Source organism: Gymnoscopelus microlampas (assembly GCF_963454915.1).
Source record: "Gymnoscopelus microlampas genome assembly, chromosome: 20".
Taxonomy (NCBI): domain Eukaryota; kingdom Metazoa; phylum Chordata; class Actinopteri; order Myctophiformes; family Myctophidae; genus Gymnoscopelus; species Gymnoscopelus microlampas.
In genome coordinates this window covers 29,222,173-29,250,086 of record NC_139957.1, presented here as the reverse complement: position 1 = coordinate 29,250,086, position 27,914 = coordinate 29,222,173, and the positions used below count along the sequence as shown (strand labels likewise).

The following is a 27,914-nucleotide window of genomic DNA, read 5'->3' as shown; positions in this document are numbered from 1 at the left end:
GATATGCTAATTAATTATTAAACTCACTGCTGCATGGAAGCTCAGTATAATTCATCCTTATTCTATTTTTGGATTCATGCTGGATGGATAGTACTTTGCCATCCATGCTGTATGAATTTCAATTATAGGAGCAATAATTAACATATTTGAACTTCATTTAATCACAATTTAAACTTTAAATTCTGTGGGTAAATGAATAAATGCAACTTCTTAGGTTACTTAATTTTGTTGTAGCCTATGTATATTTTTGTAACTATTTTTTGTCTCAAAGGAATCAACATTCCATTTTCCCTTAAAAGTTTCCTTTTAAAAATATTCACATATCTTACAGATGTTAGAACACATGTTGTGAGAAAAGTATCATGTACATAATAAAAAACTATTAAAGGTAGTGCATAAATGCCATGTAGATGCTAAAGTTTAAATACATAAATCATGTATTAAAGTGACAACATTTTCAAAATGTGTCTCTTTTCCCAGAAAGGATTTTTTTCCACATTATGAACAATCCGGATGTTTTCTCCTCAGCGTACTTCCGGGGTAGTGGTCAGCGTTGCCATGTCCGCTTATTATAAGCGACTTTGGGCTTATTTTTCTGTAAAGTTGCTTGTAAATATTATTGCAGATTTTGTTGCAGATTACGGTTTCTAAAGCGTAGTTGAATATTTGGGCATGTTTCCTATTTTTTTTAAATTATTATTATTATTATTATTATTATTATTATTATTATTATTTAAACCAGTGGTTCTTAGATATGTTTATGTCATGTAACATTTGTCCCTAACCCCCATCTGAACATGTTTTGTGCCCCTTACCACAGACACGTACCAGTTCCAATTATTCCACTTTTTTTTTTTAAATAGCAGATCTCACAACGCGTGGTGAGCTTGTAGATCGGCTATTTTCAAATAGCCAATGTATTATGTTTAATTAAAGTTTGAAGTGCTCATCTGGCCAGTCTTTTGGCCTTGTTTTCATAGACCTGATTGCTTATTTCTCTCGCAAAACCTGGCAACATTAGTGGGTAGCAGGCAGCTAAGCTAACTAGTACACCAGCTGTCAACGTGCCTGTGTTTTTGTTGACAATGAATGACAGCTCTAGTGTAGCTATAATAACCAGTCACTTTTAATCTCACAATGAGGCATTTATTATGGTTTATGGTCGTTGTTGTGGCTCCTTGTTGGGTCCAATGTGCCGTTAAGTCCAGAATGACGGAGGAGGAGAATCCGGAAGAAGCTCGTAAGTAAAATAGCCTTTTTTACCCAGGATCCAGGAAGATGATAATCATAACTTTTTCATGTCAAGGACCCCCAAATTGAGACTTATTAGCCCGCGGACCCCCATTTGAAAAGATATGCCAGGGACCCCCCATAAGAGAAGATGTTTGTACGGCTCTAGCAGTGATTCTCAACCATTTAAATTTCAAGGACCCTCAGTTTGACATGCATTAGGGCTACGGACCCCCATTTAATGGTATTTCTGTCTCTTGGTTGTTAATTTAACTCTGAGAGTGTACAAGTGGAACCAAATGGACCCTGACGGGTCATTTGTACACTCTCAGAGTGACAGACCCATAAGGGTCCATTTGGTGCCTAATCTATCATTTAGCTGGGGACCCCCTGGAACTCCCTAAAGGACCCCTAGGGGTCCCCGGACCCCACTTTGAGAACCAATGCTTTAGGTCAGTGGTTTTCAACCTTTTTCGCGTCAAGGACCCCCAAATTGACACACGGACCCCCAATTGAAAAGATATGGCAGGGACTCAACCATTTAGATTTCTTGGGGGTCCCCAATCTACACTGTATCATCAGCATTAGTGTTCATTTAACTCTTGAGAGTGTACAAATGGAACCAAATAATTTGGTTCCATTTGTACATGCCTAAAAGTGCCAAAAGTAGAAAGTACCCATTTCACAAGTTCTCAAAAACCGTCGCATCGCGACGCATTGTGAGCTTTATGTTTTGTAATAATAATAAAAAAATGTCAAAGTAACTAGTAACAAATGTTCAAATAATTGTAGTGGAGTACTGTAAAAGTACAATATTTGCCTCTGAGACGTAGAAGTTAAAGTACTGAGAATTGGAAATACTCCAGTAAAGTAAAAAATACCTCCAGTAAATTAGTTACTTTACACCACAACAGAATTGTTTACCATAATGCATATGAATAATATGACGCTATTCTACTTCTGCTTCATTGGCTACAGTATATATAGTTATTATCTTCTAGGAGGAACCCATTGGCAAAACAATTTAAGTAAATAAGTACAGTAGTTTAGTTTCAGTTAGATGATTCACGAATGGGTTTACTAGTTTCAGTTTAGCTTCTGTTTTTATTTTTTACATTTTTATTTTATTATTCAGTTTAGTTTTTTATTAGTTTTGGTATTAGATTTAGTTCTTATTCTATTTGTTAGGTTAGGGTAAGATTTAACAAGTTAGACACAACATTTAGACATTCCAGTGAGTCTCAATGAACATACTATATGAATCAAAACCTTCTAATTTGAGCTGTTGACACATTTGACCAAATTTAGAAGACTAAAGCTAAAGCCATTTTCTGTATATTTTTATTTTAGTTAATTTTGTAAGTACACAATATGGCTTCAGCTTTTTTCTTCTTCTTCATTTTCCTTTGTCTTCTTTTTTTTTTAAAACTCACACCTCTAGTCTTAGTTTTTAGTTTAGTTTGATGGCCACTTTACATCAAATGACAGAGGACAGGAGCAAAACTCATGATTTTATCCTGAATTTTGTCTGTGACAGCTCACTTGAAAAGTTGTTGGGTGTAAGGTCGGTTATTGGTTAACTATAACAGTTAACTATAATAACCTTGCAGTTAACGCGGGGAAAGCTGTTGTAGCCTGAGGGAGGACTGAGCCAGCGTGTGTTTAAATTACACCGTTTTAAATTCACAGACGCAGCCACTGTGGACTGTTATAGTAAGATAGATAGCTGTATTGTCATTCAACAATACATCAAATGCATAATTGAAAGAAATTTTGTTCCACACTGGCTTACAGAATCATAGTCCCCATAGCTCCCATGAACCGTACTTGTGGAGCCCCAACTAAAGATCAAGGATTTCCATGGAACACACTGTTGACTGCTTTTATTATATGAATTATACTGTTACTATACCTGCTATTTTTGTTATTGTTGTCATTATAGTTATGTTAACTTACTATTGCTATTGCTGTTGCTTGTATCTCTCTCCCTGGCCTAGAGCCTGTTTATGTTGATTTAATTTAATCACACTGCATTATCCTCTCCCTCTCTGTTCTCCAGAGGCTCTTAACGCCATACTGTCAGATTTCGAGGTCCTGCCCGTGTCTGACATTCAGCTACACTCTGTAAGGAGGAGAGATGTCAGCACCCAGTCCCACCTGGAACGGCTGGTCAGCTTCAGAGCACTGCAGAGGTACAGCAACGAACAACACAATAAAAGAGTTATGAATAGCCTGCACAACCTTTTCGGGCACGAGCGCACCTTTTGGCAAGGCTGTTGAGATCTACTGTACCATCGGTATACTATGAAAACCATCACTGCTTTTACGTCTTTGCCTATTATAGATTGCTAATTAGATTCATGCAAACATAGAGATAAGCCAATGATTTAATAATAACAAAATAATAAACACATAATTCTGGGGGGAAAAAGTGTTATGTCCGTAAAACTTAAGTCAAACAAAAAAATGATTTATGGGACTTTTAAAATACAGATGACAGCACTTGAACCAGTTTCATGAATGGTATATATGTCATATACACATGTATGGTTGAGGTTTCAGTTCCTTCCTTCTTTTTCTCAGTTAACTTTCAGTTGTAAAAGTCTTGTGAAATGATTGTTGGTTTGTCAGCAAGTGTCTTAAGTTCTCTTTCTTCGCCAGCACTGTGCAGTTGTAGCAAATGAAGCCTAGTACTAAATGGGTAACACACCTGGACCTTTATATGCTGCCAAGGACATTCCTGTGTTCATTTGCACTGCGTCAAATTTGTTGGGGTTTGCAATCCACGTTCAGCCCAGCAAAACTGAGCCTGAATAGACGGCAGACAAGATTAATTGATGTTTTTTTGTGGGTTTTCAAATTGCTCCTCAATCGACCAAAACGCTACTCAAGATCGACTAGTTGAGACATGGTGCACCAGTGACCCCACTGAAAAGAATTCCCTGATAGTATCTGTTGATGATCTATGATCGGGGTAGCACAGATTGAGCTGGAACCTGCCATAGTACTTAAATATCATTCACCAGAATACATTTTCCCTAGAGCAGAGGTTCAAGTAATTTGTGACGTTTTGGTTTGCGTGGCAAGTGAATTTCACTAATCCAGGCCAGGACTTTTCTGAAGACATCATAACATCTTTATTTTATTTGATTTAACCTGTATAGTATAACATTAATATATTTGCATTTTCTTCTTTTTCTGTCAGAAATTTCAAACTTTACTTGACCACTAATACAGACCTGTTCACTGAGAACTTTAAGGCTGTTTTTGTTGACAAAGATGGGAGAGAGGAGAACTATGATGTTCCGCTACAGAACTTCTTCACCGGACATGTTGTTGGTAAGTAGCAGCACACTATAGTACACTAGTAGTATCAAACCCGGCATCGTATTTTGATTAAGCACTAATACTGTAACGTTATGTGTTTGGTGTGTAGGAGAGGAAAATTCACGTGTGCAGGCACACATAGATGGGGAGGAGTTCTCTGCCCACATACAAACTGAGGAAGCTGAGTATAACGTTGAGGTAAGGACCAAGGATGCAGCATATGATGATGCTCCAGTTGTTGAAGACACAGACATACAGTATTTTGGCCCAGAAAATGTTAAACCTACATGAAACATCTCATGTCACTCATCTACAGTTCTCCTAAAGCTCTGCTTTCCCATTACACAGCAACATCTTGAATGTTAATTTGTCCATGGCTCCTCTATTATACCTCCGTCTCTCTCTCTTTCACTCCCGACCCGTGTCCCTGTCTGTCTCTGTCCAGCCCTTGTGGAGGTTCACAGAGTCCAGCCCTGATGGCCGTTTGCTGATTTATCGCTCCGAGGACATCAAGAACCTAAGCCGCATCGCCTCTCCCAGTGTGTGTGGCTACGTCCACGCAGAGGCTCAGGACCTGCTTCCAGAGGCTGCCAGGAGGAACTGGGATGGACACACAGGGGAGAATGGTAAGTGTTTGTGTTTCTTTCTCTCTCTCTCTCACTCATCCCTCCCATCCATGTGGTAGAAAGGAGTTGTATATGTGGGTGCATGATGGTGTGAGTGTGCATGTTTGTTTATTCTGTGGAAAGGCGTGGGAGTAAGATGTGGTAAGCATCTAGCTGTGTGTGTGTGTGTGTGTGTGTGTGTGTGTGTGTGTGTGTGTGTGTGTGTGTGTGTGTGTGTGTGTGTGTGTGTGTGTGTGTGTGTGTGTGTGTGTGTGTGTGTGTGTGTGTGTGTGTGTGTGTGTGTGTGTGTGTGTGTGTGTGTGAGCTGAGAGGAAAAGAGTGGGAAGATAATGAACATTGGACGGAGGAGAAAAGGGATGGAGGAGGCAGTTGGTAGGTAGTGATGAGTGGGCGGATGATTTTGAAACAATTGCTTTAATAAAAGCCTTTCATCTGTGAAACCGGTGTTCTTCACATACACATGGCCGACAAGAGCGTATTATGTAACGGGGGGGAAAAACCGAACATATCATTTGATGCTTTTATTTTGTGGCGGAAATGTAAAGCTTTGAAGAGTGAAAATTAGCTTGGGGGTATCTGAAATACTTCTCACAAGGTCCAATTTGAAAGCACGTACTGGAAACGAACAAAGGTGAAGGTTCTTATGGGGGAGGCGTTGAAATTCGTGGAAGTACTGCTGGTATCTAATGAGAATACAAAAGTGCTCACCAGTCACCCACTGCTTGTGAGCACGCCAGAGCAACACACACACACACACACACACACACACACACACACACACACACACACACACACACACACACACACACACACACACACACACACACACACACACACACACTTCCTTTCCTTTCCTATTGCTTGAGATGGATTTAATTGTCACTGCAGCACACTGTGTCTGCATGTCCTGTTTACATTCTAAATCTAACCTTAAATACAAGTTGAAAAACAGACACCTAGGCAAATGGAAGAGTGGTGAGATATTGTTATTATTTACATTATCTCTGGGGAGAAGGAGACCATTGAATTATTTGTATGTAACTGTGTATCTAGTGGTGACTCAGGTTGACCCACAGCTTAGAGCTACAAATGCTCTCTTACACAGGAGAGTCTTCTATTTCAGTTTGTATAAATTGATTCTATATACAGTAAGTATATGTAACTTTTGAACATAATGTGTGTAGATTATAGTGCAGCGTACTATACTGTGAAGAACAAAGCCGAACAAAGCCGTAGTCTATTCAGTTCACTGGCAAACAAAAAGAAGCCATGTTGCTAAATATGAAAATTAGGGCAATTAACAATGGGATACTAGAGCACGGCCTCATTGTTTTATGCCCTTATGCACATCTTTATGCAGGCCTATCCTTGGCTTGAATATACTTGCGTATAGTGTATCTTTATCTCTATCTACTAGGTACGTGACTCATTATTAGGGCTTTTGTAATTCGATTAATTGGAGGCATTATTCGAATTATTCAAAAAAATACTCAATTTGTTTCTTTTAGGTATTATTATTATTTTAATTAACTGCCACCATAAAGTTTGAAATTTGTGTTAAAGCCTTAATGTTTAATGCTATGATGTTTCAAAAATGATAGGCTTTATTTAAGGTAAAGATCTTTACTTGACAATTCCTAGTCATATCTGTAGTTATAATAATAATTTGTTGTTCACTGTACCCTATATTTAAATGGCCTAATGGGCCGATTGGTGGACAACCGCGGCCCATGTGCCCACCGCCCGTCCTGGCTATGGGACCGTGACCAGAACTTCATATCCTGTGGTTAAACACTCCCTGCATGGTCAATACCTATGTGCAAGTTCATAACGATTTATCTAATCAACAAAAAATCTAAAATGGTGAAAATAGACAGTTGTATGTTTTCGCTATTCATCGTATGGCATCGTAAGTATTCAGGGCTTGTGTGGTTACGGCTTATTATTATTATTTGCTTACTTTCTTTCAGTTAACAATATATCATTTTTGTAATTTCACAAACAATAAATTGCGTTGCTGCGCACCGCATTTCGAGCTTGCAGATCTGCTATTTTTAATTTAGTGTGACGCTGCAGTATGATCAAGTAGGGCGTTAATTTACGAAAAAACACAAAAAGTTGAAATATGGAGATAAGCGGTTTCTGCCCGACAGCAACGAAATGAACCTTTCCTCCTCATCCTCTGTCTGCTCTCTTGGCCTATTCCTCCTCTGCAGAGACACGGCACAGAGAGAAGAGACACGCCCACGATCACAAGAAGAACACCTGTCCCCTCCTGCTGGTGGCAGACTACCGATTCTATCAACACATGGGTCGCGGAGAAGAGAGTGTCACTCTCAACTATCTGGTCAGGCTCTCCATTCTATTAAATATTAATAGAATTAATTAAATAAATTGTGCAATAATATAATTGTAGAGCATTGGCTCACCATGTAATATTTCTTCACAAACGCAAAATGTATCTCGATGTCCTCCTTGACAAATTACATCAAATTACATACATACCATGCATATCGGCAATCATGTATGTACTTACATACCATGCATTTCGGCAATCATGTATGTACTTACATACCATGCATTTCGGAAATCATAATGAGAGGACACTAGTGTGGTTTTACACAGTGATATAATGCCATACATATATGTTGTATCTTGTTAAGGCACTATGTACTGTGCAGTATGTCTACTAGCACTATATGGACTCTGCTCTGATTTGGTGTCTTTCACGTTGTCTTCCTCTCTTCAGATCGAGTTGATTGATCGAGTGGATGACATATACAGGAGTACCAACTGGAATGATGAATTCAAAGGCTATGGAGTCCAGATCAATCAAGTGTGTGTGTGTGTGTGTGTGTGTGTGTGTGTGTGTGTGTGTGTGTGTGTGTGTGTGTGTGTGTGTGTGTGTGTGTGTGTGTGTGTGTGTGTGTGTGTGTGTGTGTGTGTGTGTGTGTGTGTGTGTGTGTGTGTGTGTGTGTGCGTGCGTGCGTGTGAGAGAGGATAGTGCAATGTAAAAACAAAGGGAGGGCTTCTTTGCACATAAACGGATACAGGTTAATGTTATCTGTGTCCACTGGTCAGAAAAGAATTGTTAAATGCATTTCAGGTCTTCCTCTTAGCTTGAGGAAAACCTCAGGTTGAAACAACCATATAGTTTGAAATGTATTTCAGATGCACCCATTTGAACCTTTTTCTACACTAGATTTTCAGGCTGCCGAGTTGTGGCCATTTGAAGTGTTAGACACTGCTGTAACACTGCTGTTTGGCCGATTTGTGTGTAATTCTGTTTTTATTTTGGTGTGGCTATTCTCATGGCAGCTGGGTCGTCGGGGGCTCTGACGTGGCCCCTGGTGTGACTGTTGTCATGGCAGACGCCTGAACAGTATTTGTGTCAAGTTTGGTGCGGATCAGAGCAGCGGTGCGCCTCACAAGTCTGCATGTTACGTTTTTGGCGTCCACTGTCGACCCACACTCCAGGCAATTTTAATATAAAAGGATGTGGACACAGATAATTCAAAATACTGTATTTTTTGCCCTCTCTTTGTTTTTGCTTTTCAAGAAGGACTTGCATACACACCATGGACAATTCCATGGTGTTTCAGAATCACACATCACAACTGTTAACTCCCCCACAACATGCTAGCTTCTTTGTATGTGGCGTCATTCACAGAAGTGAACTGAGCATAATGCTGTCCCTTGAGAAGCATTTTTTTCTTTTATGTGTGCCTCGTGGGGTCATTTAACTTGTTCCATGGGCTTTGGGAATGAATGGAGACACTGTTTGCCCATACTATGAACGCTGAGCTTTCTCACCAAGAAGATATGCATCTATTTGTCCCTCTGAATCCTTTTCCAATCATCCTAACCCTCAAGGTGCATTTAGGGCAACTACCCTCAAGGTAGCGTTATGACCCATAAACAAGGTGCTGCTGAATGGAAGAGAGTCACACTGTCCTGAAAAGCATCTGAGCTACAGTAATGTTACACACCTGATGCTATGTTTTTTTCCCCACTCTTACATTGAACTAGCCTGGCTCCAGCCCCTGGAGTGAAACTAAATGAAAATGCAGTGTCAGGCTGACATTGAACAACAATACATCAGTGTGGGGTGGAAAGTGAAACATTGTATGCCCAAAACCGTTACTTTTCAGGAAATATAAAAAATATCCTGTATTCCAATGGATACAATGTTGTTATTATTTAGTCACAAGTTCTTGTTACTGTAACACTTTTCATTTACTCAATATTTATACCCACAGACACACTTTACCACTTTCACATTCACTTAAATGTAAAACAAAAAAGCAAAAATAACATTTCTGATACTTTTGTGTGACACTGTAGTATGACGAAGTAGGGCATCAATTTACGAAAAAAAACTAAACGTTGAGATATGGAGATTCAAGGTTTCTGCCCGACAGCATCTATTTGACTGCATTCTCATATTTCTGAGATTCTGCCTTGTTATATCTAGGGTCTGTAATCTTTGTCTGTTCTCAGATCATCATCAACAAGGAGCCTACCAAGCCTCCCCCTGGTGGTAAAAGTGGCTGGATAAACTATAACATGAAGAACCCAGAAGGAAAGGAGGTCTGGGATGTCAAGAAGCTTCTGGAGGTGAGAGAGAAACAGACAGGTTTAGATAGAGACACAGTTGGGAAATTACTACCAGCTACCAGTCAACAAAGGTTTTACTAGTGGCTGGTACATTTGCTGATACAATAATAATGCTACTAACTGTAGAATCTCTGGAATTCATCATCCTTTTTGAACAGTGAAGGAGAACAACATATTTTCTTTAAACATTATAAAATTCTGGATGTAAGTTATTAAAATAAGTCAGATTTTAATTATGAAGATTTTGCTGTATTTTAGATGGATGGGAGGGTGGGGTGTTTTGCACTTATAGCAATGGTAACCCTAAATGATAAGTACTGTATCTCTTTACCAGTTCTTTATTTGGTATCATTTGGACTAATCTGTCTCTCTATAGTGTTTGAAGGGATAATAAGCCTCTGTGTGTCTTGCAGCAATTCAGCTTAGACATGGCTGACAATGCATCCACGGTGTGCCTGGCTCATCTGTTCACCTATCAGGACTTTGACGAGGGAACCTTGGGGCTGGCCTATGTGGCTCCTTCCAAACCCCAAGCCCTGGGCGGACTCTGCCCCAAACGTAAGGCTGTGACAGAACAGCATCTGTTTAGGAATATGATGGCTGGACCACAGTATACTGACTAAAGTCATGTATGGCAAATATTTAATGATAATGATAGTACCAGTATGGACATGTTTAAAAGACTATTATTAAAGGTATTTCACTTAAAAACTGTTATGGGTTCAGATTCACATCTACTCTGCCTTTTGAGTGCACCCCAAACAATTTTTAAGTTTTTAATTAAATATTTAGATATTTGATTCTTTTGATATTATGTTTCCTAGACCATTCAAAATGCCGTTTAAACATGTTAGATTAATTGAAACCTCGTCCCTGGTTCTGGTGACTGATATTGTCCTTCTAATGCATGAGGGGATCGTCATTGTTGTACTACTGTAGGTTTAAACAATTATAATACTTTTATTCTTATTAAATGTTTTATATATTTAAAATGGAAAAAGTAATCGAAAAATTACTTCCATAGTAATAGGTTTTACCAGGCCTAGATAAGTAATGAATATTGTATGGAAATGTGTTTATTATCACATTTTCAACTGGTCAGAGGCTTAGCTGCTGATACATTATAAGTTAACCACAGATAGATATTGGTCCTAGAGAAGGCCCAATCTGGCATTGAAAAGTCATTGCAATTAATGAATACAAATGTATGAACTATTGTAAATTTTCTATTTGTATTGTTACAGCATACTATCCATCTCATTCTGCCAAGAAGCCCAGTTACCTGAATACCGGCTTGACCAGCACCAAAAACTATGGGAAAACCATTTTAACAAAGGTTTGAAATTATTGAGTAATTTCGGCATTATTAGATTGTAAGGGGTTTATGTGAAACATGTGGGTTGCATTCAAAGCCATGATGTTGTTGTTTTCATCATGTCTGTCTGTCAAGACACTCATTGTCAGTAGCCCATGTGAAATGTAATGCATCACAAAATTATATTGGCCAAAAGACACTTATAGACAAACTGACCATTTGGCGGATGTCTGTGCTCTATTGAGCACATTTTCTAGCTACAGTAAATCTGGGATTGGTTGAGCAACCAGCACACCCACCACATCTCTTTACTTTATAGCTGATATTCTTGTGAATAAACAATCATAAAATAAACTAGACAACTATTTAAAAAACACTGACACGTCTTGTTGCGGACACATTTGTCTGTATACGGACGCATTGAGATATTGAAATATATGTGGGACTCAGGGACAGACACGCACGCTAGATAGATTTGAATCATTGCACAGCCATATCACTGTGTGCATGTAGAGCTTTCAGTACATTCCCATGTTAAGCTGCTTCTGGGTCTTTTGGTTAGTGTTGTGTGGGTGTGACTCCTGGGGTTGTAAGCCTCTATGGATATAAATGGACTAAATTGACTACATTAAATGGATCTTTAATTGCTTAACCACTACGTACAGAACTGCCTCACAAGAACACTGTAACTAAGGAAAAATAACCTTCGTTTAAATTCAACAATATCCTCCTACATACATTTCACATTCTGTTAATGAGTTGAACTTAAATGTCTTTACAGAGACAAGATGACGGTGTATAGTTGATTATGCCTGTAAAGATTATTTTTTTTTGTGATCTCACCAATGTTGCCCTGTGAAGCAGTTTTAGGTTAACTATTTATAAAGACCGCTTTTTCCATTAACTGGTGAGGCGGGCAAGGCAGTGGCCAGTTTTACGTAGGCTTGTCTCTAAATGGACACAGATTAAAGGCCGATGCATAGCACAATTTTAAAGACAAAATAAAATCGGTTTAGGAGGGGTCCTCAAACCGAATTTATTTTGGCTCTAAAAGTGTAGCATGCATCGGCCTTAGGGATCCATTTGTCTTACTTACATAGATTATCAACAACAATGGAAATTTCACAAGCTGGCATTTAATGGTTTTACACAGACAAAATGCCAGTGCAGCTTTGTGTTTGGACGATTTGATTGGAAAAACATGCCACTGCGCCTCAAGACATTATCAACCTCAGCACCTCACGTCAATGGGCCTGTCCCAAAATAGGGCCTTCAGAGTTTTGTTCGTTTGAACATTGGCCCAGTTTAACCCAGGTTACACTGACGGCTATTCTGTATTAACAGTAAGCACTGCTAAAGTTGCAACATAGACCACAGATTGACGGCACACATTTATTCTCATGTAGTCACTGCTTCAGTTGCCATTGACTACGGGCCACGGCGCTCAATTATTGTCATGTAAAACACTTCTAGCCTATTGACCATCTATGACTCAACTCCAAACTGTTGACCATCTATGACTCTACTCCATACTGTATGACCAGCAGTTATCTCTTGCCGTCAAGACGATAGACAAATTGATAAATGCACAACTTGAGAAACAGATCTTTTTTTGTTTTGTTGGTGGCATGGGATAAGATCTACCTTTGGTGTTGTCAACCCTGGCCTTTTAGCTCAGACTTGTTCCGCTCTGTTTACATGCGTCACTAAGCAACTTCTAGATGTTATGTAAGGCAGAGACAACTTTTGTATGATTGATTAAGAAATGAGAAAAATGTGTATATCATTTGTAATTCTGATGTGTGTCTGTTTTACTAGGAAGCTGACTTGGTGACCACCCATGAACTGGGCCACAACTTTGGGGCGGAGCATGATCCCGACAATATCGAGACCTGTGCCCCTAACGACGACCATGGGGGCAAGTTTGTCATGTACCCCATCGCTGTGAGCGGAGACCACATGAACAACAAGGTAGCTTCCTAGTGTTCATATGTTGTACAGTGAACGCTAGATGTGTAGCATATACACAGTAAGAAATGCTAGATGATTGTAAGATCCAACAGCAAGATAGATTCCCAGCATAAGCCGTACGATGAACGCTAGATGTGTAGCAAATATATACAGTAAGAAATGCTAGTTGAATGTAAGATCCAAACAGAAGATATTCACTAGACTATCAATAGTTATTGTTTCCCTTTGACCATATCTAAACTCCATCCCTTATTGTTCTCTTCCCATGAAAGCGCTTCTCTCCCTGCAGTAAGAGGTCTGTAGGGAAGACGCTGAGTTTCAAGGCTCCAGTGTGCTTCAAGGAAAGAAACAGTAAGGTTTGTGGGAACTCGCGGGTCGAGGAGGGTGAGGAATGTGACCCGGGGCTGCGCCACCTCAACGATGACGAATGCTGCACCGCCGACTGCAAGTTAAAACTTGGCAAACAGTGCAGGCATGGGCCCTAGCATGCACACACACACACACACACACACACACACACACACACACACACACACACACATGCACATTACGAAATGCACACCTAAGTGTTAATTCACACCCCAAAGCCTGCAGCATCTGTGCGAGTTAAAAAAGAACACCATCGCCAATATGACGCAGTTGACACAGTCTGTTTAAAAGTGTTGAACTTCATTAATACATACAATATAATCTTTTATGCAAAAAACAAAAACTCAATACAATATAGTTGTGTTGCTAGTTAAACACACAAACTGACATTCTCATCTCTGTTTTCTCCTACAGTGACAGGAATAGTCCTTGCTGTAAGATGTGCATGTTTGAGAAGGCAGGGAAGAGGTGTCAGGAGCCCTTACAATCTACTTGTAAGGGCAGTTCCAATTGCACAGGTGAGTGCCTCCTGCTGGAGATATGTAACTGTTACATAAGCAGCTGCTATGTCACTGTATTGGCTGATATTCTGCCCATTAAATAAATAATTCACAATGAAATAACGCTGTACTGTTTGTTATTTATAACAGACAGTAAAAAGATATTTCACATACTGTACTGTACATAAGCGATTAAGCAGCCAACTGTACAGACTCTGAGATGGGTTGGCTGTTTCTCATTTGACCTTGCGGCTTGTCGTGTCTAACCTCTTCCCTCCATCCATGTCCAAGGCAACAGCAGTGAGTGTCCGCCTCCTGAAAACGCAGAAGATGGTGTTGTCTGTGTCGACAACGGCCTGTGTCGCGGTGGAGAATGCAACCCCTTTTGTGAGGCCACACAGAACCTCAAGTCCTGCGCATGCAATGGTTAGGAATGAGTTGAAAAATGTATAGTTTTTGTTTAGTGATAAAGTATAAATAATTTCTCAGGTGGTTGAAAGCCTAATGTCTCTTATTTTTCAGAGACTGAGGATTCTTGTAAAGTGTGCTGCAGGGTAAAAGATGGGACATGTGCTCCCTTCATTCAACCTGAAGATGGCACATTCCTCTACTTGCGCAAGGGCAAACCCTGCACTGTGGGCTTCTGTGACGAGGGCGTGAGTGATTCGTCTTTTATCCATTTCGTCTCAGTTTTGATTCAAACTGTTGGCTATGTTCAAGCTTTTATATTTTATGAAAATTTCAAAATGAAGGAAAACTCAACTCTCAGAGGGTGAAATGAATATAAATGAGTTTATTGCACCAACCAATAACAAACGTTGACTGTGTGCTGCTGTTCTAATAGGGAAAGTGCATGAAGCAGGTGCAGGATGTGATTGAGAGGCTGTGGGATTTCATTGACAAGCTGGATATAAACACATTTGGTAAGTCAACAGGTTTGTGTGAAGGAAGACCAACTATCGCTGTGATTGCCTGAGACACGCACAGACCCGTTTCACTAGGAAATGCATCACAATATGGAAATGAAATACTCTCAAAGTACCATTTTATTTCATCTTGGCCTTTTGGCCTGGAAAGGCCGCTTGGCCTTTCCACTTACAGCTGATGACAAACATTGTAATTTGTAATTGTTTTCATTTATATACGTCTAGTGAGTCACTCTCTCTTTGTCTGCGTGTCTTTAATTTCTCTTTCTCTGCCTCTGTCCAATCAGGGAAGTTCCTGGCTGATAACATAGTGGGCTCAGTAGTGGTTTTCTCCCTCGTCTTCTGGATTCCCCTGAGCATCCTGGTTCACTGTGTGGTAAGACATTTCATAAGAAGACACAAAAGTGGAGTTTAAAAGCCCCACTAGCAGCCCCTAAAGTCCATTCTGCAACTGGAAATTGGCGAAAGATTGGTGCTAGAGGGAAATGATGTGCAGTCACCAGAATCAGTAGGGTTCATCCTGTAATCTTCCTATAAGGTTATGAGATATCAAAAGTTAATTATTTTGGCCTGAGCGTAGCATTAGAGTATAGGGTACGGATTCTCTCAAATAGTTACTGTTCATCTTCCAGAGTGAATGCACTCAGCAGCTTTCATGGCAATCTGCCCATAAACCTTTGAGTTATCTTGTGGGCAAGTGGAAGGTAGTGCGTCACAAAAATCAGTATTGTGCATCCTTGCTAAGTGCTGTTACAACATGTAAAGTGGCTTGTACCGAGAGGTCAATAACATAAACTTGAGAAGTTTTGGAGACCACCAACATTGTACTTGTGAAGCACTTTTGTTCTTATTAGTTAAGTATTTATAAAGATTGCTATTTTCATTTGGATAAATGTGGCGTTGACCATCACCACACAAGGACATGCACACAAGCAGTTAGCAGGTCATTTTTTATGTCTGTTGTCAATAATTGCAACGATGTCCAAACTATAAAGCTTGTGGCACATCTAGTGTCCAATCCAGTGCACCGTCTGCTTCAAATAACTTCAATAGATTGTCAACCAGTCGGTGTCCTACCTGGCTGACAGTCACCAATGTCAAGATTTATTAATAGAAGAATAGGGAGACCACCTCCAACCACTGCAGTTAGTTATACTGTATTAAACATACTACCATATACAGTTTGGTTTAAATAACTTTGTATTTTTTAAATCACGTCCCGGATTGTAGCTTTAAAACTATTACATACAGCAGTGTCTTACATGAGCTCTCCACTGTCTGCTTTGTGGCATGCAATGCTCTGCTGTCTGCTCTCCTGGTGGAATACATTTTACGGAAATGTTGAGAGTGTTGGGGCATGATGAAAAGAAGTTCTAGAAATGCTGTGTATTATTTTCCTCTGTAGGACAAACGCCTAGACCTTGAGTATGAGGAGAGTACCAAGCCCTTCTATCCTCCTAACATCTATCCAAGCGTAAGTGTTTTATCAATCCAATTCTGTTTTCATATGCCCATGATGAATGATCATACTGTACTTGCATATAAGGCCTGCAGCCACACTAACCAGACTAATACGACAGCTCCAAATCTCCTTTTTAACATACTGACATAATTATGGGAAGGAGCATGAGATGTGTTGTTTGTGTTGAGGGTCTAGTAGCCAGTTCTCAAATCTACTATGATATACAGTACCTGGGCAGACTTCTGCCTTAAAATCTGTCAATTGTTTAACCACTTAAGCCCTATATGCTTCGTAATATGACGAACAAGCTCACAACGCACTGATGCGACACATTGTGAGCTTGTAGATTGGCTATTTTCTGAGACTTCTGAAAAAGTTTTTCTTTTTTTGCCCATAATGATATGCCCAAAATAGGGATGCCACGTTGAAAGTGGTTAAGATCACCCAAATGAGATTACTGAGACAATAGCAGAACTATTTTAAACTTTAGATCAAATTCTTAGTATTTATTTAGGGTGCGTTTGGATATACAGCACTAAGCGCACTGGCCAATACAAACTAATACGTGAGTGCGCTCCCGGTGCACATTTCCGAACGCACCCTTACACATTGGCGTTAAGCATTATTTCTTATGGGTCATTATAAATAATAAGTACTTGTGGCCTATGCTAACAAATTAATACTTGTTGAGAAAAACAATCCTAGGGATTATATATATATATTCAGTAGGATGGGGTCAAGGACAGGTATCGATTTTGGAATTGGAGAGGAGGAGACATCTTGAAGCAGCTCAAGCGAGTGCAGTGGTTCTCAAAGTGGGGCCCAGGGACCCCAGGGTGCCTTGAGGGGGTTCCAAATGGACACTTACAGGTGTGCAACTCTGAGAGTGTAAACATTAATTCCATTTATACACTCTCAGAGTCTGGCTACTTGAGATTTAAGAAGTGTGAGAACCACTGAGCTAGTGTATGGGCCACCCATCACCAAGGGCCTCACTCTGCTGGGTTTGAGCTCGTGATGACCTGTCCATGACTCTCTGCCTTGGCCCCCCCTCCCTGTTCTCATTGGAACTGCAGCAGATGGTGGAAGTTTGTAGTAGAGCTCCCGCCATAGGTGAGTGTGTGTATACTTGTGTGTTGGTTGGTGTGATGTTGCATTGCATTGCGTTGCCATTGAATCCATTGACTGTGCATGGTTGTCGGGGGCCCTTGGGTTGAATTTATACTTTGTTGCACGGACGCGCCGCCACTCGATGAAAAGACTGAACTTCATGCCATTGACGTTTTTCAGATGGACATAATTTTCTTTGAGCGGCATGGTTGTTCAATGAAGTATAAATTAGCCTTTACATTTGGGGTGCTCTTGCACTCCCTTCCTCCTCAACGTGATCACCGATCTAGTTTTTACCTCACAGAAGAACCACTGAACCTACAGCATACATCACTTTTGCATAAATGTACGTGCGCGTATGCTCTTCCGCACAGCTTCCTCCGCCCCGTCCGAAGTTATGTCTGATCGGAGATTACCTCGAGGGGTGAATGGTGTGTTTTGAGAGTACTCTGAAAGGACTGAGGACATTCTTGCACCTTGTCTGTCTGTGTGAGGCCAAATTGGATGGAGTGCCTAGACATGTTTGAGTTTGTATCTGATGCGCCAGTATAAAAGGAGGATGATGATGTTTCGGTTTGTCACTTTGATGATGGCTGTCTGCACAGTGTTGTGTAAAGTCTTCGTGGATTCATGAGGGGAAGCCAGCTGAAGGTACTCAACTCGCTCACTGTACTGTATGTGAGCTGATTACCTGATAAATGGCATGGAATATAAAACTGGTTCTAAACAGAAACTAAGTTGAAAGGGAGTCTTTGGCATGTGAATGTGACAGAATGGAATAAAAATGGAAGGGTCAGAGCCTCAGTTGTAAGACACGGATAGCCAGTTGCAGGTGCTGTACTTTCTGACGTGTCATTCTCTCGTTCTTCAGAGTCAAGAAATGCTCAGCATCCCAGAGTCGGCGCACGGACGCATCGTCAAGCAGCCTCCCTCCTTCTTCGCCGGCCGGACCGTGCCCTCCTCCCTGCCTCTACAACACCAGCAGCAGGTGCAAGCAGAGTCCTCCTCTCCCGCGGCCAACAGCAGCAGTACCCAGGCCCCAGGCCCGAGCTCCGGCCTCACCCCGGCCAGCGGAGGGGGAATGGGGATCATGGACACCATCCCGGAGGATACCAGCATCGACTCTCACCTGGGCGTGGAGGGCACGGTGGAGGAAGACTTCACAACCGGAGGAGCCTGCTCGTCGGATACGAGGTCCTCCTACGAGGATCTGACCGAGCTGAACCAACAGGGCAGGGGCCGCCGCCTCAAGAGGCAGGAATGCATTGACAGTAAAGAGACAGAGTGCTGAGGAGAAGGTATTTAAGGCCTTGTGTTGAAAACACACACATACAGACACACACTTTGTGTTTGAGGGAACATGTAGATACAAAATACATCATAATGCATTTTCTTGTCGACACCCAGACAATGATAGATAAAGGAATAAATGTTACATATGTTTAGTTTTGGAATTTAACTGGTTTGAGGATGACAAATGAGATGTAGATATTTAATGATCAACCGTAAGATATGAATAAAACCAAATATACAGTCCGGATGGTGCTTCAGTAGTCTTGTAATGCCAGTGACTGCATTTAGAAGTAGCTACTTGAGTGGCTTTGTGCATTTTGTGTTTTCTTTTGCAGGAGAAACACTGTGCCTTTTACTTAGTTACATAAGAAATGGCGTTGAGTTTGTGATAATGAAGTGGCTGATTGCCTTCAATGACAGATGCGCCACAAATTGGTCTCCCAAAAATAGCCACATTCCCTTTGTTTTGTTAACCCAGTGGATAATTGTGGTGTGACATCGAGATGCTTGTCGATGCATTGATGATACCAAACAAGATGTTTTAATTTGGTTAAGTAATCCTTAAGTCATTGTTGCACTAGAAAGTATTGTTCATTTCACTGGAGGAGGAGCTTTTTAGATTTTGTCTTTATTACTGTTTAATATGTCATCAGTACCTTGTTTTTGGACCCTTTATACTTTTTCATGGGAAGCTTGAATACTGTATAAAGAATGAATAGCCTCTTCAGTATTAAAATTCTCTAACTGTGATTGACCATTGGATAACATTACGAAAAGGGACTGTAATATTGCTGTTACTGTAATTTGTCATTACTTTGTAATGTTCTCTTTCTTTAAGCCGGATTCATCCACAGGACAACCCTGTAAAACCATTATAGTGCCTTTTCTGGTTTTGTGCCTAAATGTTCCACATCTCATCTCTGCGGTGGAAGTTAAGGTAAAAATTACCATTAACAGAGCATACCGTTTTTTTTTTAACTCTTCAGACATGGTCAAATGTCATTTTTCCAACACTGCCACTTTTGTTTTTTTCTGTCCATGTGCCAATTTGAGCAACTGACCTCCAGTGCTTATTAGCTAGTGTGAACCTATTGTAATGAGGCTGTATGTTGTGTACTGTATGGATGTGTGTATGTATGTCACTGTGTCTGCACATTTGTCCACTAGACTAGAGGGGTGTGAAAACAGCAAAACAGCCCTACTATGCACCTCTCTAGATTGCTTTATTTTATGTTCCATCACTGTCGCCTGTGTGCGTTACGTTAATTTTAATTGTATAAATATGTCCCTTGTAACTCACAAAGAAATATCGCATTTGTGCCACGCTGGCTCTACTGCATGGATGTCAACTGTAAAATACAGCTCTAAAGATGTCCTGTGTCATATACTGTATAGGGGTTATTGGATGGATAACATGTATATTAATGTTTCTACCGTATACTGATTAAATATATACACCATTGATCTCTTATTGCTTGCATTAACTGAAAAATAAAATCTTTATTGTACATTTTCAAACGTTTTACATTTTGGGTTACTTGGGTCTGTTTCAGCCATTCAGTCTGTTTGTTTGACCAGATTCTAGTTTTGCTGTTTCTTTCACAGCTGGCAAAGAAATAATCCATATATGAAAACCAGCATGTGGATTATTCACTCTTCCGGCATTTCATAAGAGAAAACCTTTTCCAAATGTAAGCCTAATTTATACTTTATGGCAGTTATAGCATAACATAACAAAGATAATGTATTTTTGTTGAGCGTGACAGTCCTGAGATGAAGTATGAATACCTCAAAGTCAGTTTGGTCTTGTTCACTGTGTGATGGATAATTAGCAATTTAGGGTATTTCATTATGTGAACAATATATAATCTGTAATGTGTGAACAATACATATTGTAAGTCTTCAATTAATAAATATCTTGTGTGTGTCTGTGTGTTTAGATGGCCTTGCTTCCTCTCTGTCTGAGAGGAAAGAACGCTACATAAGTAGTCTGGCCTTTACTGAAAACACAAAAAAGGTGCTTAACACAACTAAAGATGTGTGCGATACTATCGCCTAAAAATAAATTACTTCCTAGCTGTGAATTTGCTTATCTTGTCCTTCCATACAAGGCCTGCACTAACCATGCACTCTTACCTCTGAAAGCAGGAGAGTGAGGCCAACTGAGGCCTTGTATCATGTGCCTGAAAATTGGTATAGAAGTAAGTGTTAATGCCCTGGAGACATTGTTTTCACTTTCCACGTGTCAAGCTAACATTGGTCAAGCCTCACGTGACAATACGGTGAAATAGTGTGATCTGATTGGCTAGTGACGTATAGCGGCCTATAAATACATGTGTCACTTTGAAAGAGTCTTAACCTCTTTCAAAGTGAGGTAAGACAGGAATAATCACGAAATGGCGGATACTGTAACAATTGGATAGGACACTTACACAGGACAGATAGGACACTTATACAGACAGGACGGATAGGACACTTACACAGACAGGACGGATAGGACACTTACACAGACAGGACGGATAGGACACTTATACAGACAGGACGGATAGGACAGTTATACAGACGGATAGGACACTTGTGTCATGTTACTTTGACACAGTAACATGTTCTATTTTTTGTAAGAATTAGAACATAAGAATTAGAACATTCCCAACATTCCCAACACAAGTCTGCTGGCGGAGACTTGTGCTCCGAGGAGCACTTTTTCTAGTTGTCTATTCAGTTATTTGATTTATCTTACACTTTGGTATGGATACATATTTAGGCAAATTTTCAATTTTCCATCAGTTCACTGAGAAGACTGCCCTCTGGATTACTGGCATCCACATCTCCCCAGTAGGGCAGGATGAAGGGCAGGTTGACCACTCGCCTCTCCAACAGACTCCATAGGTGCTGGGCCACAAACTCATTGCCCTTATCTGAGAGATGCAGACCATCGGACAGATAGGCTGTATAGTCCTGCAGAGTTGTGAGGATACAGAAATGTTTTTAATTAATGGCCTATTAAAAAAGTAAAAGTGTCTATATAGTTAATGTATGTAGGGTCCCTCGGGAGCTGAAATATGAGCAGAGTGCTAAAATGTCAGTGATGTAAATTCCTACACATACTGTAGGTGTGTCATGTAACTATTGATCGGATAATTGCAAAAGTTATTTTTCAAATCTTGTATTGATTGATATTGTTTTAATTACCTTTCCCCTCATTTTACTCATACAATAGCATGTGTGGCTCAGAAATGTGATAATATTAATGATGGCGGTATTTAACAACTGCCTTCCCCCACCTGGTCATCTTTCTGCATAAGCGTCCAGAGGTCCAGGACATCTGCTCCACACTGTCCAGCTGTGCGGACACATGCTTGGGCATACTGCCCTGCTACTGAGTTAAGACGGTTCAGAGCACATCCTGGGGACAGACAGCCAGATAGGAAAGAAGTTATTAGTTATTATGAACTGAAGCGACGCTTGACCACTTACTATTGTTTATTATTATTGAACGCCCCTGTTCAAGAAACTTCACACATTTTTCTTTATTTCCGAAATAGCTGATCTACAAGTTTCCAAAGTGATGTCATGAGCTTGATCTGCTATTTAAACGTTTTAAGACAGCCACGGTGCCCGGGCGCTGACCTTTCAGTATGCACTCCTTCTCCCAGGCTGGCTCATGAAGCGGAGGCGGAGTGATGAATATAACTTTGTCTGCAGTCACACCTGCGGACTCCAGGTGTCTGACAATTTCCTTTAGATTAGCCGAGTACTCCTCCAGAGGCACATGCTGTTGGGGGTTCTTATCTGCAAGACATTACAGAAGGAAAGAGAAGGGAGGGGACAGGGTACGTGTTAAAATATTTCTGCATGATATGATGAATTTGAACAGAAATATTTCTTATTGTCAGCGGCATTAATAAGCTGGGCTTGAATGTATAACTGTCGTAAGACAGTCGTTTTCTTTCATTCAGTGCACAGATTGAACTCTTTCTGTAGACATAACGTAGCATGAGTCAGATGAAATATACCTTCAAGAGTACAGTCGTTGGCTCCAAAGAACACGGTAACTGCTGCTATATTTTGCTCTGCTGAGTTTTGGCTTGGGATGATGCGAGGCAGTAGAATCTTGGCCCATCTCGAGTTGTAGCCTGACAGACCTCGATTCACAACATCACACTTTCTAAAAGGACAAAATATGGGTCGGTTTTCTAGGCTATACTGTATAACACTTGGTTGCTGCTTACACTAATTAATTCAGTTTCAGCATTATTTGTTCTCATGTGTTTGGCTAATACAAACTGTATAATAATGTATGCTTGACAAAGTACATTGTACGTACTGGACTGTGTACATTGTAAGCATTATGTTTACATCACATTAGTTGAGCTGAGGCACTAGAAGCCACTGAGAGTAGACATGAGAAGAGATGTACTCACCTAACTAATTTATTGGCTATTTCTGAACCCCATCCATTGGACTGGAATGAAAACTAGAGAAGACACCCCATGTCATTTTAATCAAAAACAGTCATGTTACTTTATGGTAAATACTTAAAAACATACACACAAATAATGATTTGCAGCTATTAATGAGTAGTTATTGACACACAAAGAATGAAGGTCAAAGAGCAGCAGTAAATGTTGCATTCAACTAACCTGAGTGATAGAGTCGCCAAATAAAATCACTTGAGGCCAAATGATTGTTTTTAATTTGGACATGATGGACTCAATTCTGTTCTTAATGCATAGAGGTATAATATAACGTCTTAATGTGAGCAACAACACTTCCGGCAAGCTAAATTCAGGGTGCCGCATTCAAATGGGAACGACCAGAAATGTAAACCCCTCCGCTCGTTCCAAATAGGTTATTAACCACTTAAACCCTATGCTTAAACCCCAAATCGGTAACCGGAGTCCCTCAGGGGCATGTGTCTTTTCTGTTATGGTTATGTGACGTCGATACGATGACGTTTACCTCCAAACGTTACGTCACTATATATAGAAAGACAAAAACAGCATCGTTTCATGCAGGCCTCCTTTCCATCGGGGGCGCTGTGCTGCATGTAAAACACCGTCTGTTCACTCTCACAGAGCATTTCCTGTCCTCCTGGTGGCTGCTGCCGCAAACATGGCGGAGGTCAGATTAGGGCTGGGAAGGGGAGCCTACAATATCGCAATATACAAATATAGTCGCCCGTTTCTAGAAGTTCGGAGTAAGCGGGGTGGAAGCGCAGTATGTGCTCCTTCTTTATCGACGAGATGTTGGTTGGATTTGGTTCAGAACGGCCTCTCAAACACAGCCAGAGTCCATAGCAGGACTCTGTCCCTGAGGAATGTGTCCGCTGGCCGTGCTGCTACTTCTCAGGGCTGTTGTTATGAAACCGAGTCTCCTCCGTTCCCTCGCAGTGTTGTTGTTGGAGACACTGAGCTTTACCAGGATTTGTCTCCCAGGGAACGGGACACGCTGCTGCTGCTTCAGTCTACCTGGGACTGCTGTGATGATGATGATGACACCAGCACTGCCCGGAGGTCCCACTTCAGCCGCGGCCAGAAGACTGACGACTCCCCCCGGGTCGGTGCCTCCTCGTCCTGCAGCCGGTCTAGACCTCCTCAACATGCACTGTATCATCATCTGACACGTCGACCAGCAGAGCTCCTGCTCAGCCATCGTCATCATGTGTTGTCGGGGCAGCATCATCACAGGCAGCAGCTCGTGTTTACGAGGCGTTTTGGTGGCAATGGTTATTATGGAGACGAGCCCCTGTACAAGACCAAGACGGGCTACTATGACATCCTGGAGGTCTCCCCCGACGCCACTCACGCCCAGATCAAGACGGCTTATTATAAGTTGTCCTTCATCTATCACCCGGACAAGAACGCCGGCAGCGAAGACGCCAACCTCCGCTTCTCCGACATCAGCGAGGCCTACAACGTGCTGGGTAATAAGACACTGAGGAAGAAGTATGACCGTGGCATTCTGAGTCCATCGGATCTGACAGGGGCCGCCAGACCCTCGTCTAAGGACACCGGCGGCTCCGCGAGGCAGCCGACGACGAGCCGGCAGTCGGTCATTGACATCGATGGCAAAAATAATGTCTTTGACTTTGACAAGTTCATCAAGTCCCATTATAGAGATCAGATTCAAAAAGGGCAGGAGACGAGGATAAGGAGAGAGGAGCTGTTGAGGAAGAAAACCGAGACTGTCGCAGACTGGAAGCTGGGCAAGATGATGGAGCTGGCTGTCGGGGCGATGGTGGCGGTGGCAGTTGCAATAATTTTCAGCATAAAGCGAAATTGATTCAGAGAGGTTAAATGTTGATGTGCTTGGGTGTGTGTCAGGATTTATTATGTATGGGGAAAACGATGAGTAGCCTACACTAGACGATCTGCTAGACCAGGGGTCTTCAACGTTTTCAGGCCAAGGACCCCCTAGTTGAGAGAGAGATGAAGCAGGGACCCCCTCTATATTGTATAAAATTGTGTTTCAGATAAACTTCTGCTGCTCTTTTTTCCCTCTACACCTACTCTCTTTGCCAACTCTTTGCCAAAAATAGCCGATCTACAAGCTCTGCTTTTTTTGGCTAAAGTTCTCCTCAGAAAAGGGATGCTAGGGTTCAAGTGGTTAATGTAAAAAAATAAAAACATCACACAAAGATTTGGCGGACCCCCTGTATTAACTCTGAGGACCCCCTGTTGAAGACCCCTGTTCTAGACCTATGTTAAATCACACGGAGCGTACCATTTTGTGCAATTGGATTTATTGTTGAACTTGCTGACCCAGTGGTTGATTTACAACCTGCGTGGACTGACTGACAGCCTGTCAGCTCAGCTCCGTTGGCTTTTATAAAGTCATTTCATCAATCAGTCGGATAATTTCATTTATATCAAGTCACACTAAGTTGTCTCATAACATTATGTATATCATAACAGTTCATGAAAGGTGCTATATAAATTCAAGCTATTATTTCTTTATTAGAGTACCAGTAGGTCAAAGACCATATTTTACACCTGTGATTCTCTTCCTTGAGGGAATTCCAGGCCAGGGGCACCCAGATAAATTATTGATAGTTAGGATAGGACCCAAATGGGCCCTTACAGATCTGTAACTTGCCGGTTCTATTTGTACGTTCTCAGAGTAATGCTGGTCAGGGGTCTAACTGGGGGTCCGTTAAAATTAAAAAGTTTGATAACCACTGCTCTACACCAATAGTTCCCCCATGAGAAACCAGACTCTGGGTGGGTAGAGTTCAGAGAGGGAGAGAAGGGACAATCTGAAGAAGACAGATTTTATGTTATATTGGGTAAAACTTCTATAAGAAAATGCTTGTAACACTACTCAGTGGGGCTGGGCGATATGACTTCAAATCAATGTCACAATTATTTCAAATTTTTGCCTCGATTACGATTAATAAACGATTTTTCATTTTTGTGTGTGAAAATGGCAGATCTGCAAGCTCACAACATGTCTTGTAGATCAGATATTTTCATCTTGGTTATTGGTTTTAAATATCGGTTTCAGTATATTTTCGATTAATTGCCCAGCCCTACTACTCAGTGCTTGCTTACTCAATAAGCCAAGCATTTTAGTGATTTGTTTAGGGGGATGTTGGTTAAGTTGAACATGATGTAATGTCGAGGTGCTTGGAAGTGTAACTCCACAAGACAGTGTTTTAATCTTCAGAGGAGCCATTTAAATTAAATATTTGGTCAAAGGCAGTGAATGTAATTATGGTCAGTTGATTAATGTGCCTCAGATTTTATTTACTCTGAAACTCATGTCTATATGTCATAACACAAATAAATTATATATGAAAAGTGCTTGTTTGAGCAATGAAAGTTGAATGGGTTTTTCTTTTCATTTTTTTTGCTAACCACCATCATCACAACAGAGATTGTTGTTCAAAGCACATTAGTAAAAATGTTTTTTCCTCAAGCATTACTGCTTTCTGATTAAGAAGCATGTTGGCACTTTTTAAAGTCAAGTTTAAGACTACATAGGATACAGTATTGTGCATGAATTCCAGATGACATTTGTGTTATGGGTGGCCTGGGTATGAACAAAATAGAGCTTAAAAACTGCAAATAGTTTAGATCAAAAGATAAGCTGTACAATATCTTTAAAATAAAAACTTTATGAGTCGTTCAATATAAAAAATAACTGGATTTATAATTTACAACCGAAGACAGCACTGTTCAAAGCCAGCAGCTCTAGTACTTGTCTTAAACTATATTCAAGGTTTATTGTCAAAAAATGTATCAAGTGACAGCAATGTTTGGAAAGACCTCAGATGGGAAAGGCATAATTGTTTGCATGCCCTGTAGTATTATGGGTTTTGTGTGTGATTGATGTAGCGCCCCCACAACATAACATGCCCCACAACCACCCTGATGTTATTACTCATCAGTCTTAAAATCTTTTGCGCACCTGATCAGAGTTAGGTAGAACAGGGGTCTTCAACGTTTTCAGGCCAATGACCCCTTGGCTGAGAGAGAGAGAAAGCAGGGACCCCCATTATATATTGTATAAAGTATTTTTTATTTTCATAGATTTCATAGGCAACTTCATAGACTTGTTTCACAGCACTATCATGTTGGATTCATGTTAATGTGTATTTCCAGACATTTAACCATGCTCTAAAAACAATACTTAGTAAACCTGACCTTTCACTCTGTACTTTCTATACTTTCACTCTTTTCCCCCCCCTATTCCGAACCACTTTGCAGAAAATAGCAGATCTACAAGCATTGTGTGCTTGTAGATCTGCTTGTAGATCTGCTGGACTCTCTGTGCCATGTGATTTGCAGCCTCCACTGTGAGCAAATTAACAACCAGACACAAATAATTACATAACACATAAGACAAGACAGGTTTTACTCCCAGTCAAAATATCTTTACAAGAGCCAAGTTTGGGTGAATCACATTCCTTCCATGTTACAAAGCAATTCAATGCCAAAGAACTCTAAAATGGCTAAAGGGCAATAAGCTACTTTACAGAAAAATAAGCCCAAAGTCGCTTATAATAAGCCGACATGGCAACACTGGTTGCCATGACTAGACCAAGACTAGCATAGAAGTAGGGGGGTTCGTCTGGTTGGATTTTGATTTCAGCACCTGCTGCATTTAGTGCTTTATCATCAAATGAACCACTAGTAATGATGAATAATTGATATGTCGTCATTA

At 40.7% G+C, this 27,914-nt stretch overlaps 3 protein-coding genes across 3 annotated transcripts; 2 read left to right on the top strand and 1 right to left on the bottom strand.

Annotated features, from left to right (window-relative positions):
* The first annotated feature begins 1,021 nt into the window (after positions 1–1,021).
* adam17a (ADAM metallopeptidase domain 17a) lies at positions 1,022–20,208 on the top strand. The gene is made up of 19 exons (XM_084043947.1): positions 1,022–1,240; positions 3,290–3,422; positions 4,436–4,569; positions 4,667–4,755; positions 5,003–5,183; positions 7,400–7,530; positions 7,933–8,019; positions 9,684–9,800; positions 10,214–10,358; positions 11,045–11,136; positions 12,934–13,086; positions 13,359–13,558; positions 13,870–13,973; positions 14,247–14,381; positions 14,478–14,611; positions 14,800–14,878; positions 15,169–15,257; positions 16,287–16,355; positions 18,325–20,208. Exons 1-19 carry the CDS (start codon positions 1,138–1,140, stop codon positions 18,742–18,744), a joined length of 2,595 nt encoding a protein of 864 aa, XP_083900073.1. The 5' UTR covers positions 1,022–1,137; the 3' UTR covers positions 18,745–20,208.
* Positions 20,209–20,329: 121 nt separating this feature from the next.
* iah1 (isoamyl acetate hydrolyzing esterase 1 (putative)) lies at positions 20,330–23,517 on the bottom strand. Its single transcript, XM_084043948.1, has 6 exons — positions 23,390–23,517; positions 23,171–23,223; positions 22,763–22,914; positions 22,377–22,538; positions 22,031–22,152; positions 20,330–21,704 (listed from the first exon to the last, which is right to left on the bottom strand). The coding sequence occupies exons 1-6, from the start codon at positions 23,450–23,452 to the stop codon at positions 21,519–21,521; spliced, it is 738 nt and encodes a 245-aa protein (XP_083900074.1). The 5' UTR covers positions 23,453–23,517; the 3' UTR covers positions 20,330–21,518.
* A 332-nt stretch (positions 23,518–23,849) lies between these two features.
* On the top strand, positions 23,850–26,542 carry LOC311035747 (uncharacterized protein). Its single transcript, XM_084044151.1, has one exon. The coding sequence runs from the start codon at positions 23,862–23,864 to the stop codon at positions 25,029–25,031; it is 1,170 nt and encodes a 389-aa protein (XP_083900277.1). The 5' UTR covers positions 23,850–23,861; the 3' UTR covers positions 25,032–26,542.
* The last annotated feature ends 1,372 nt before the right edge of the window (positions 26,543–27,914 follow it).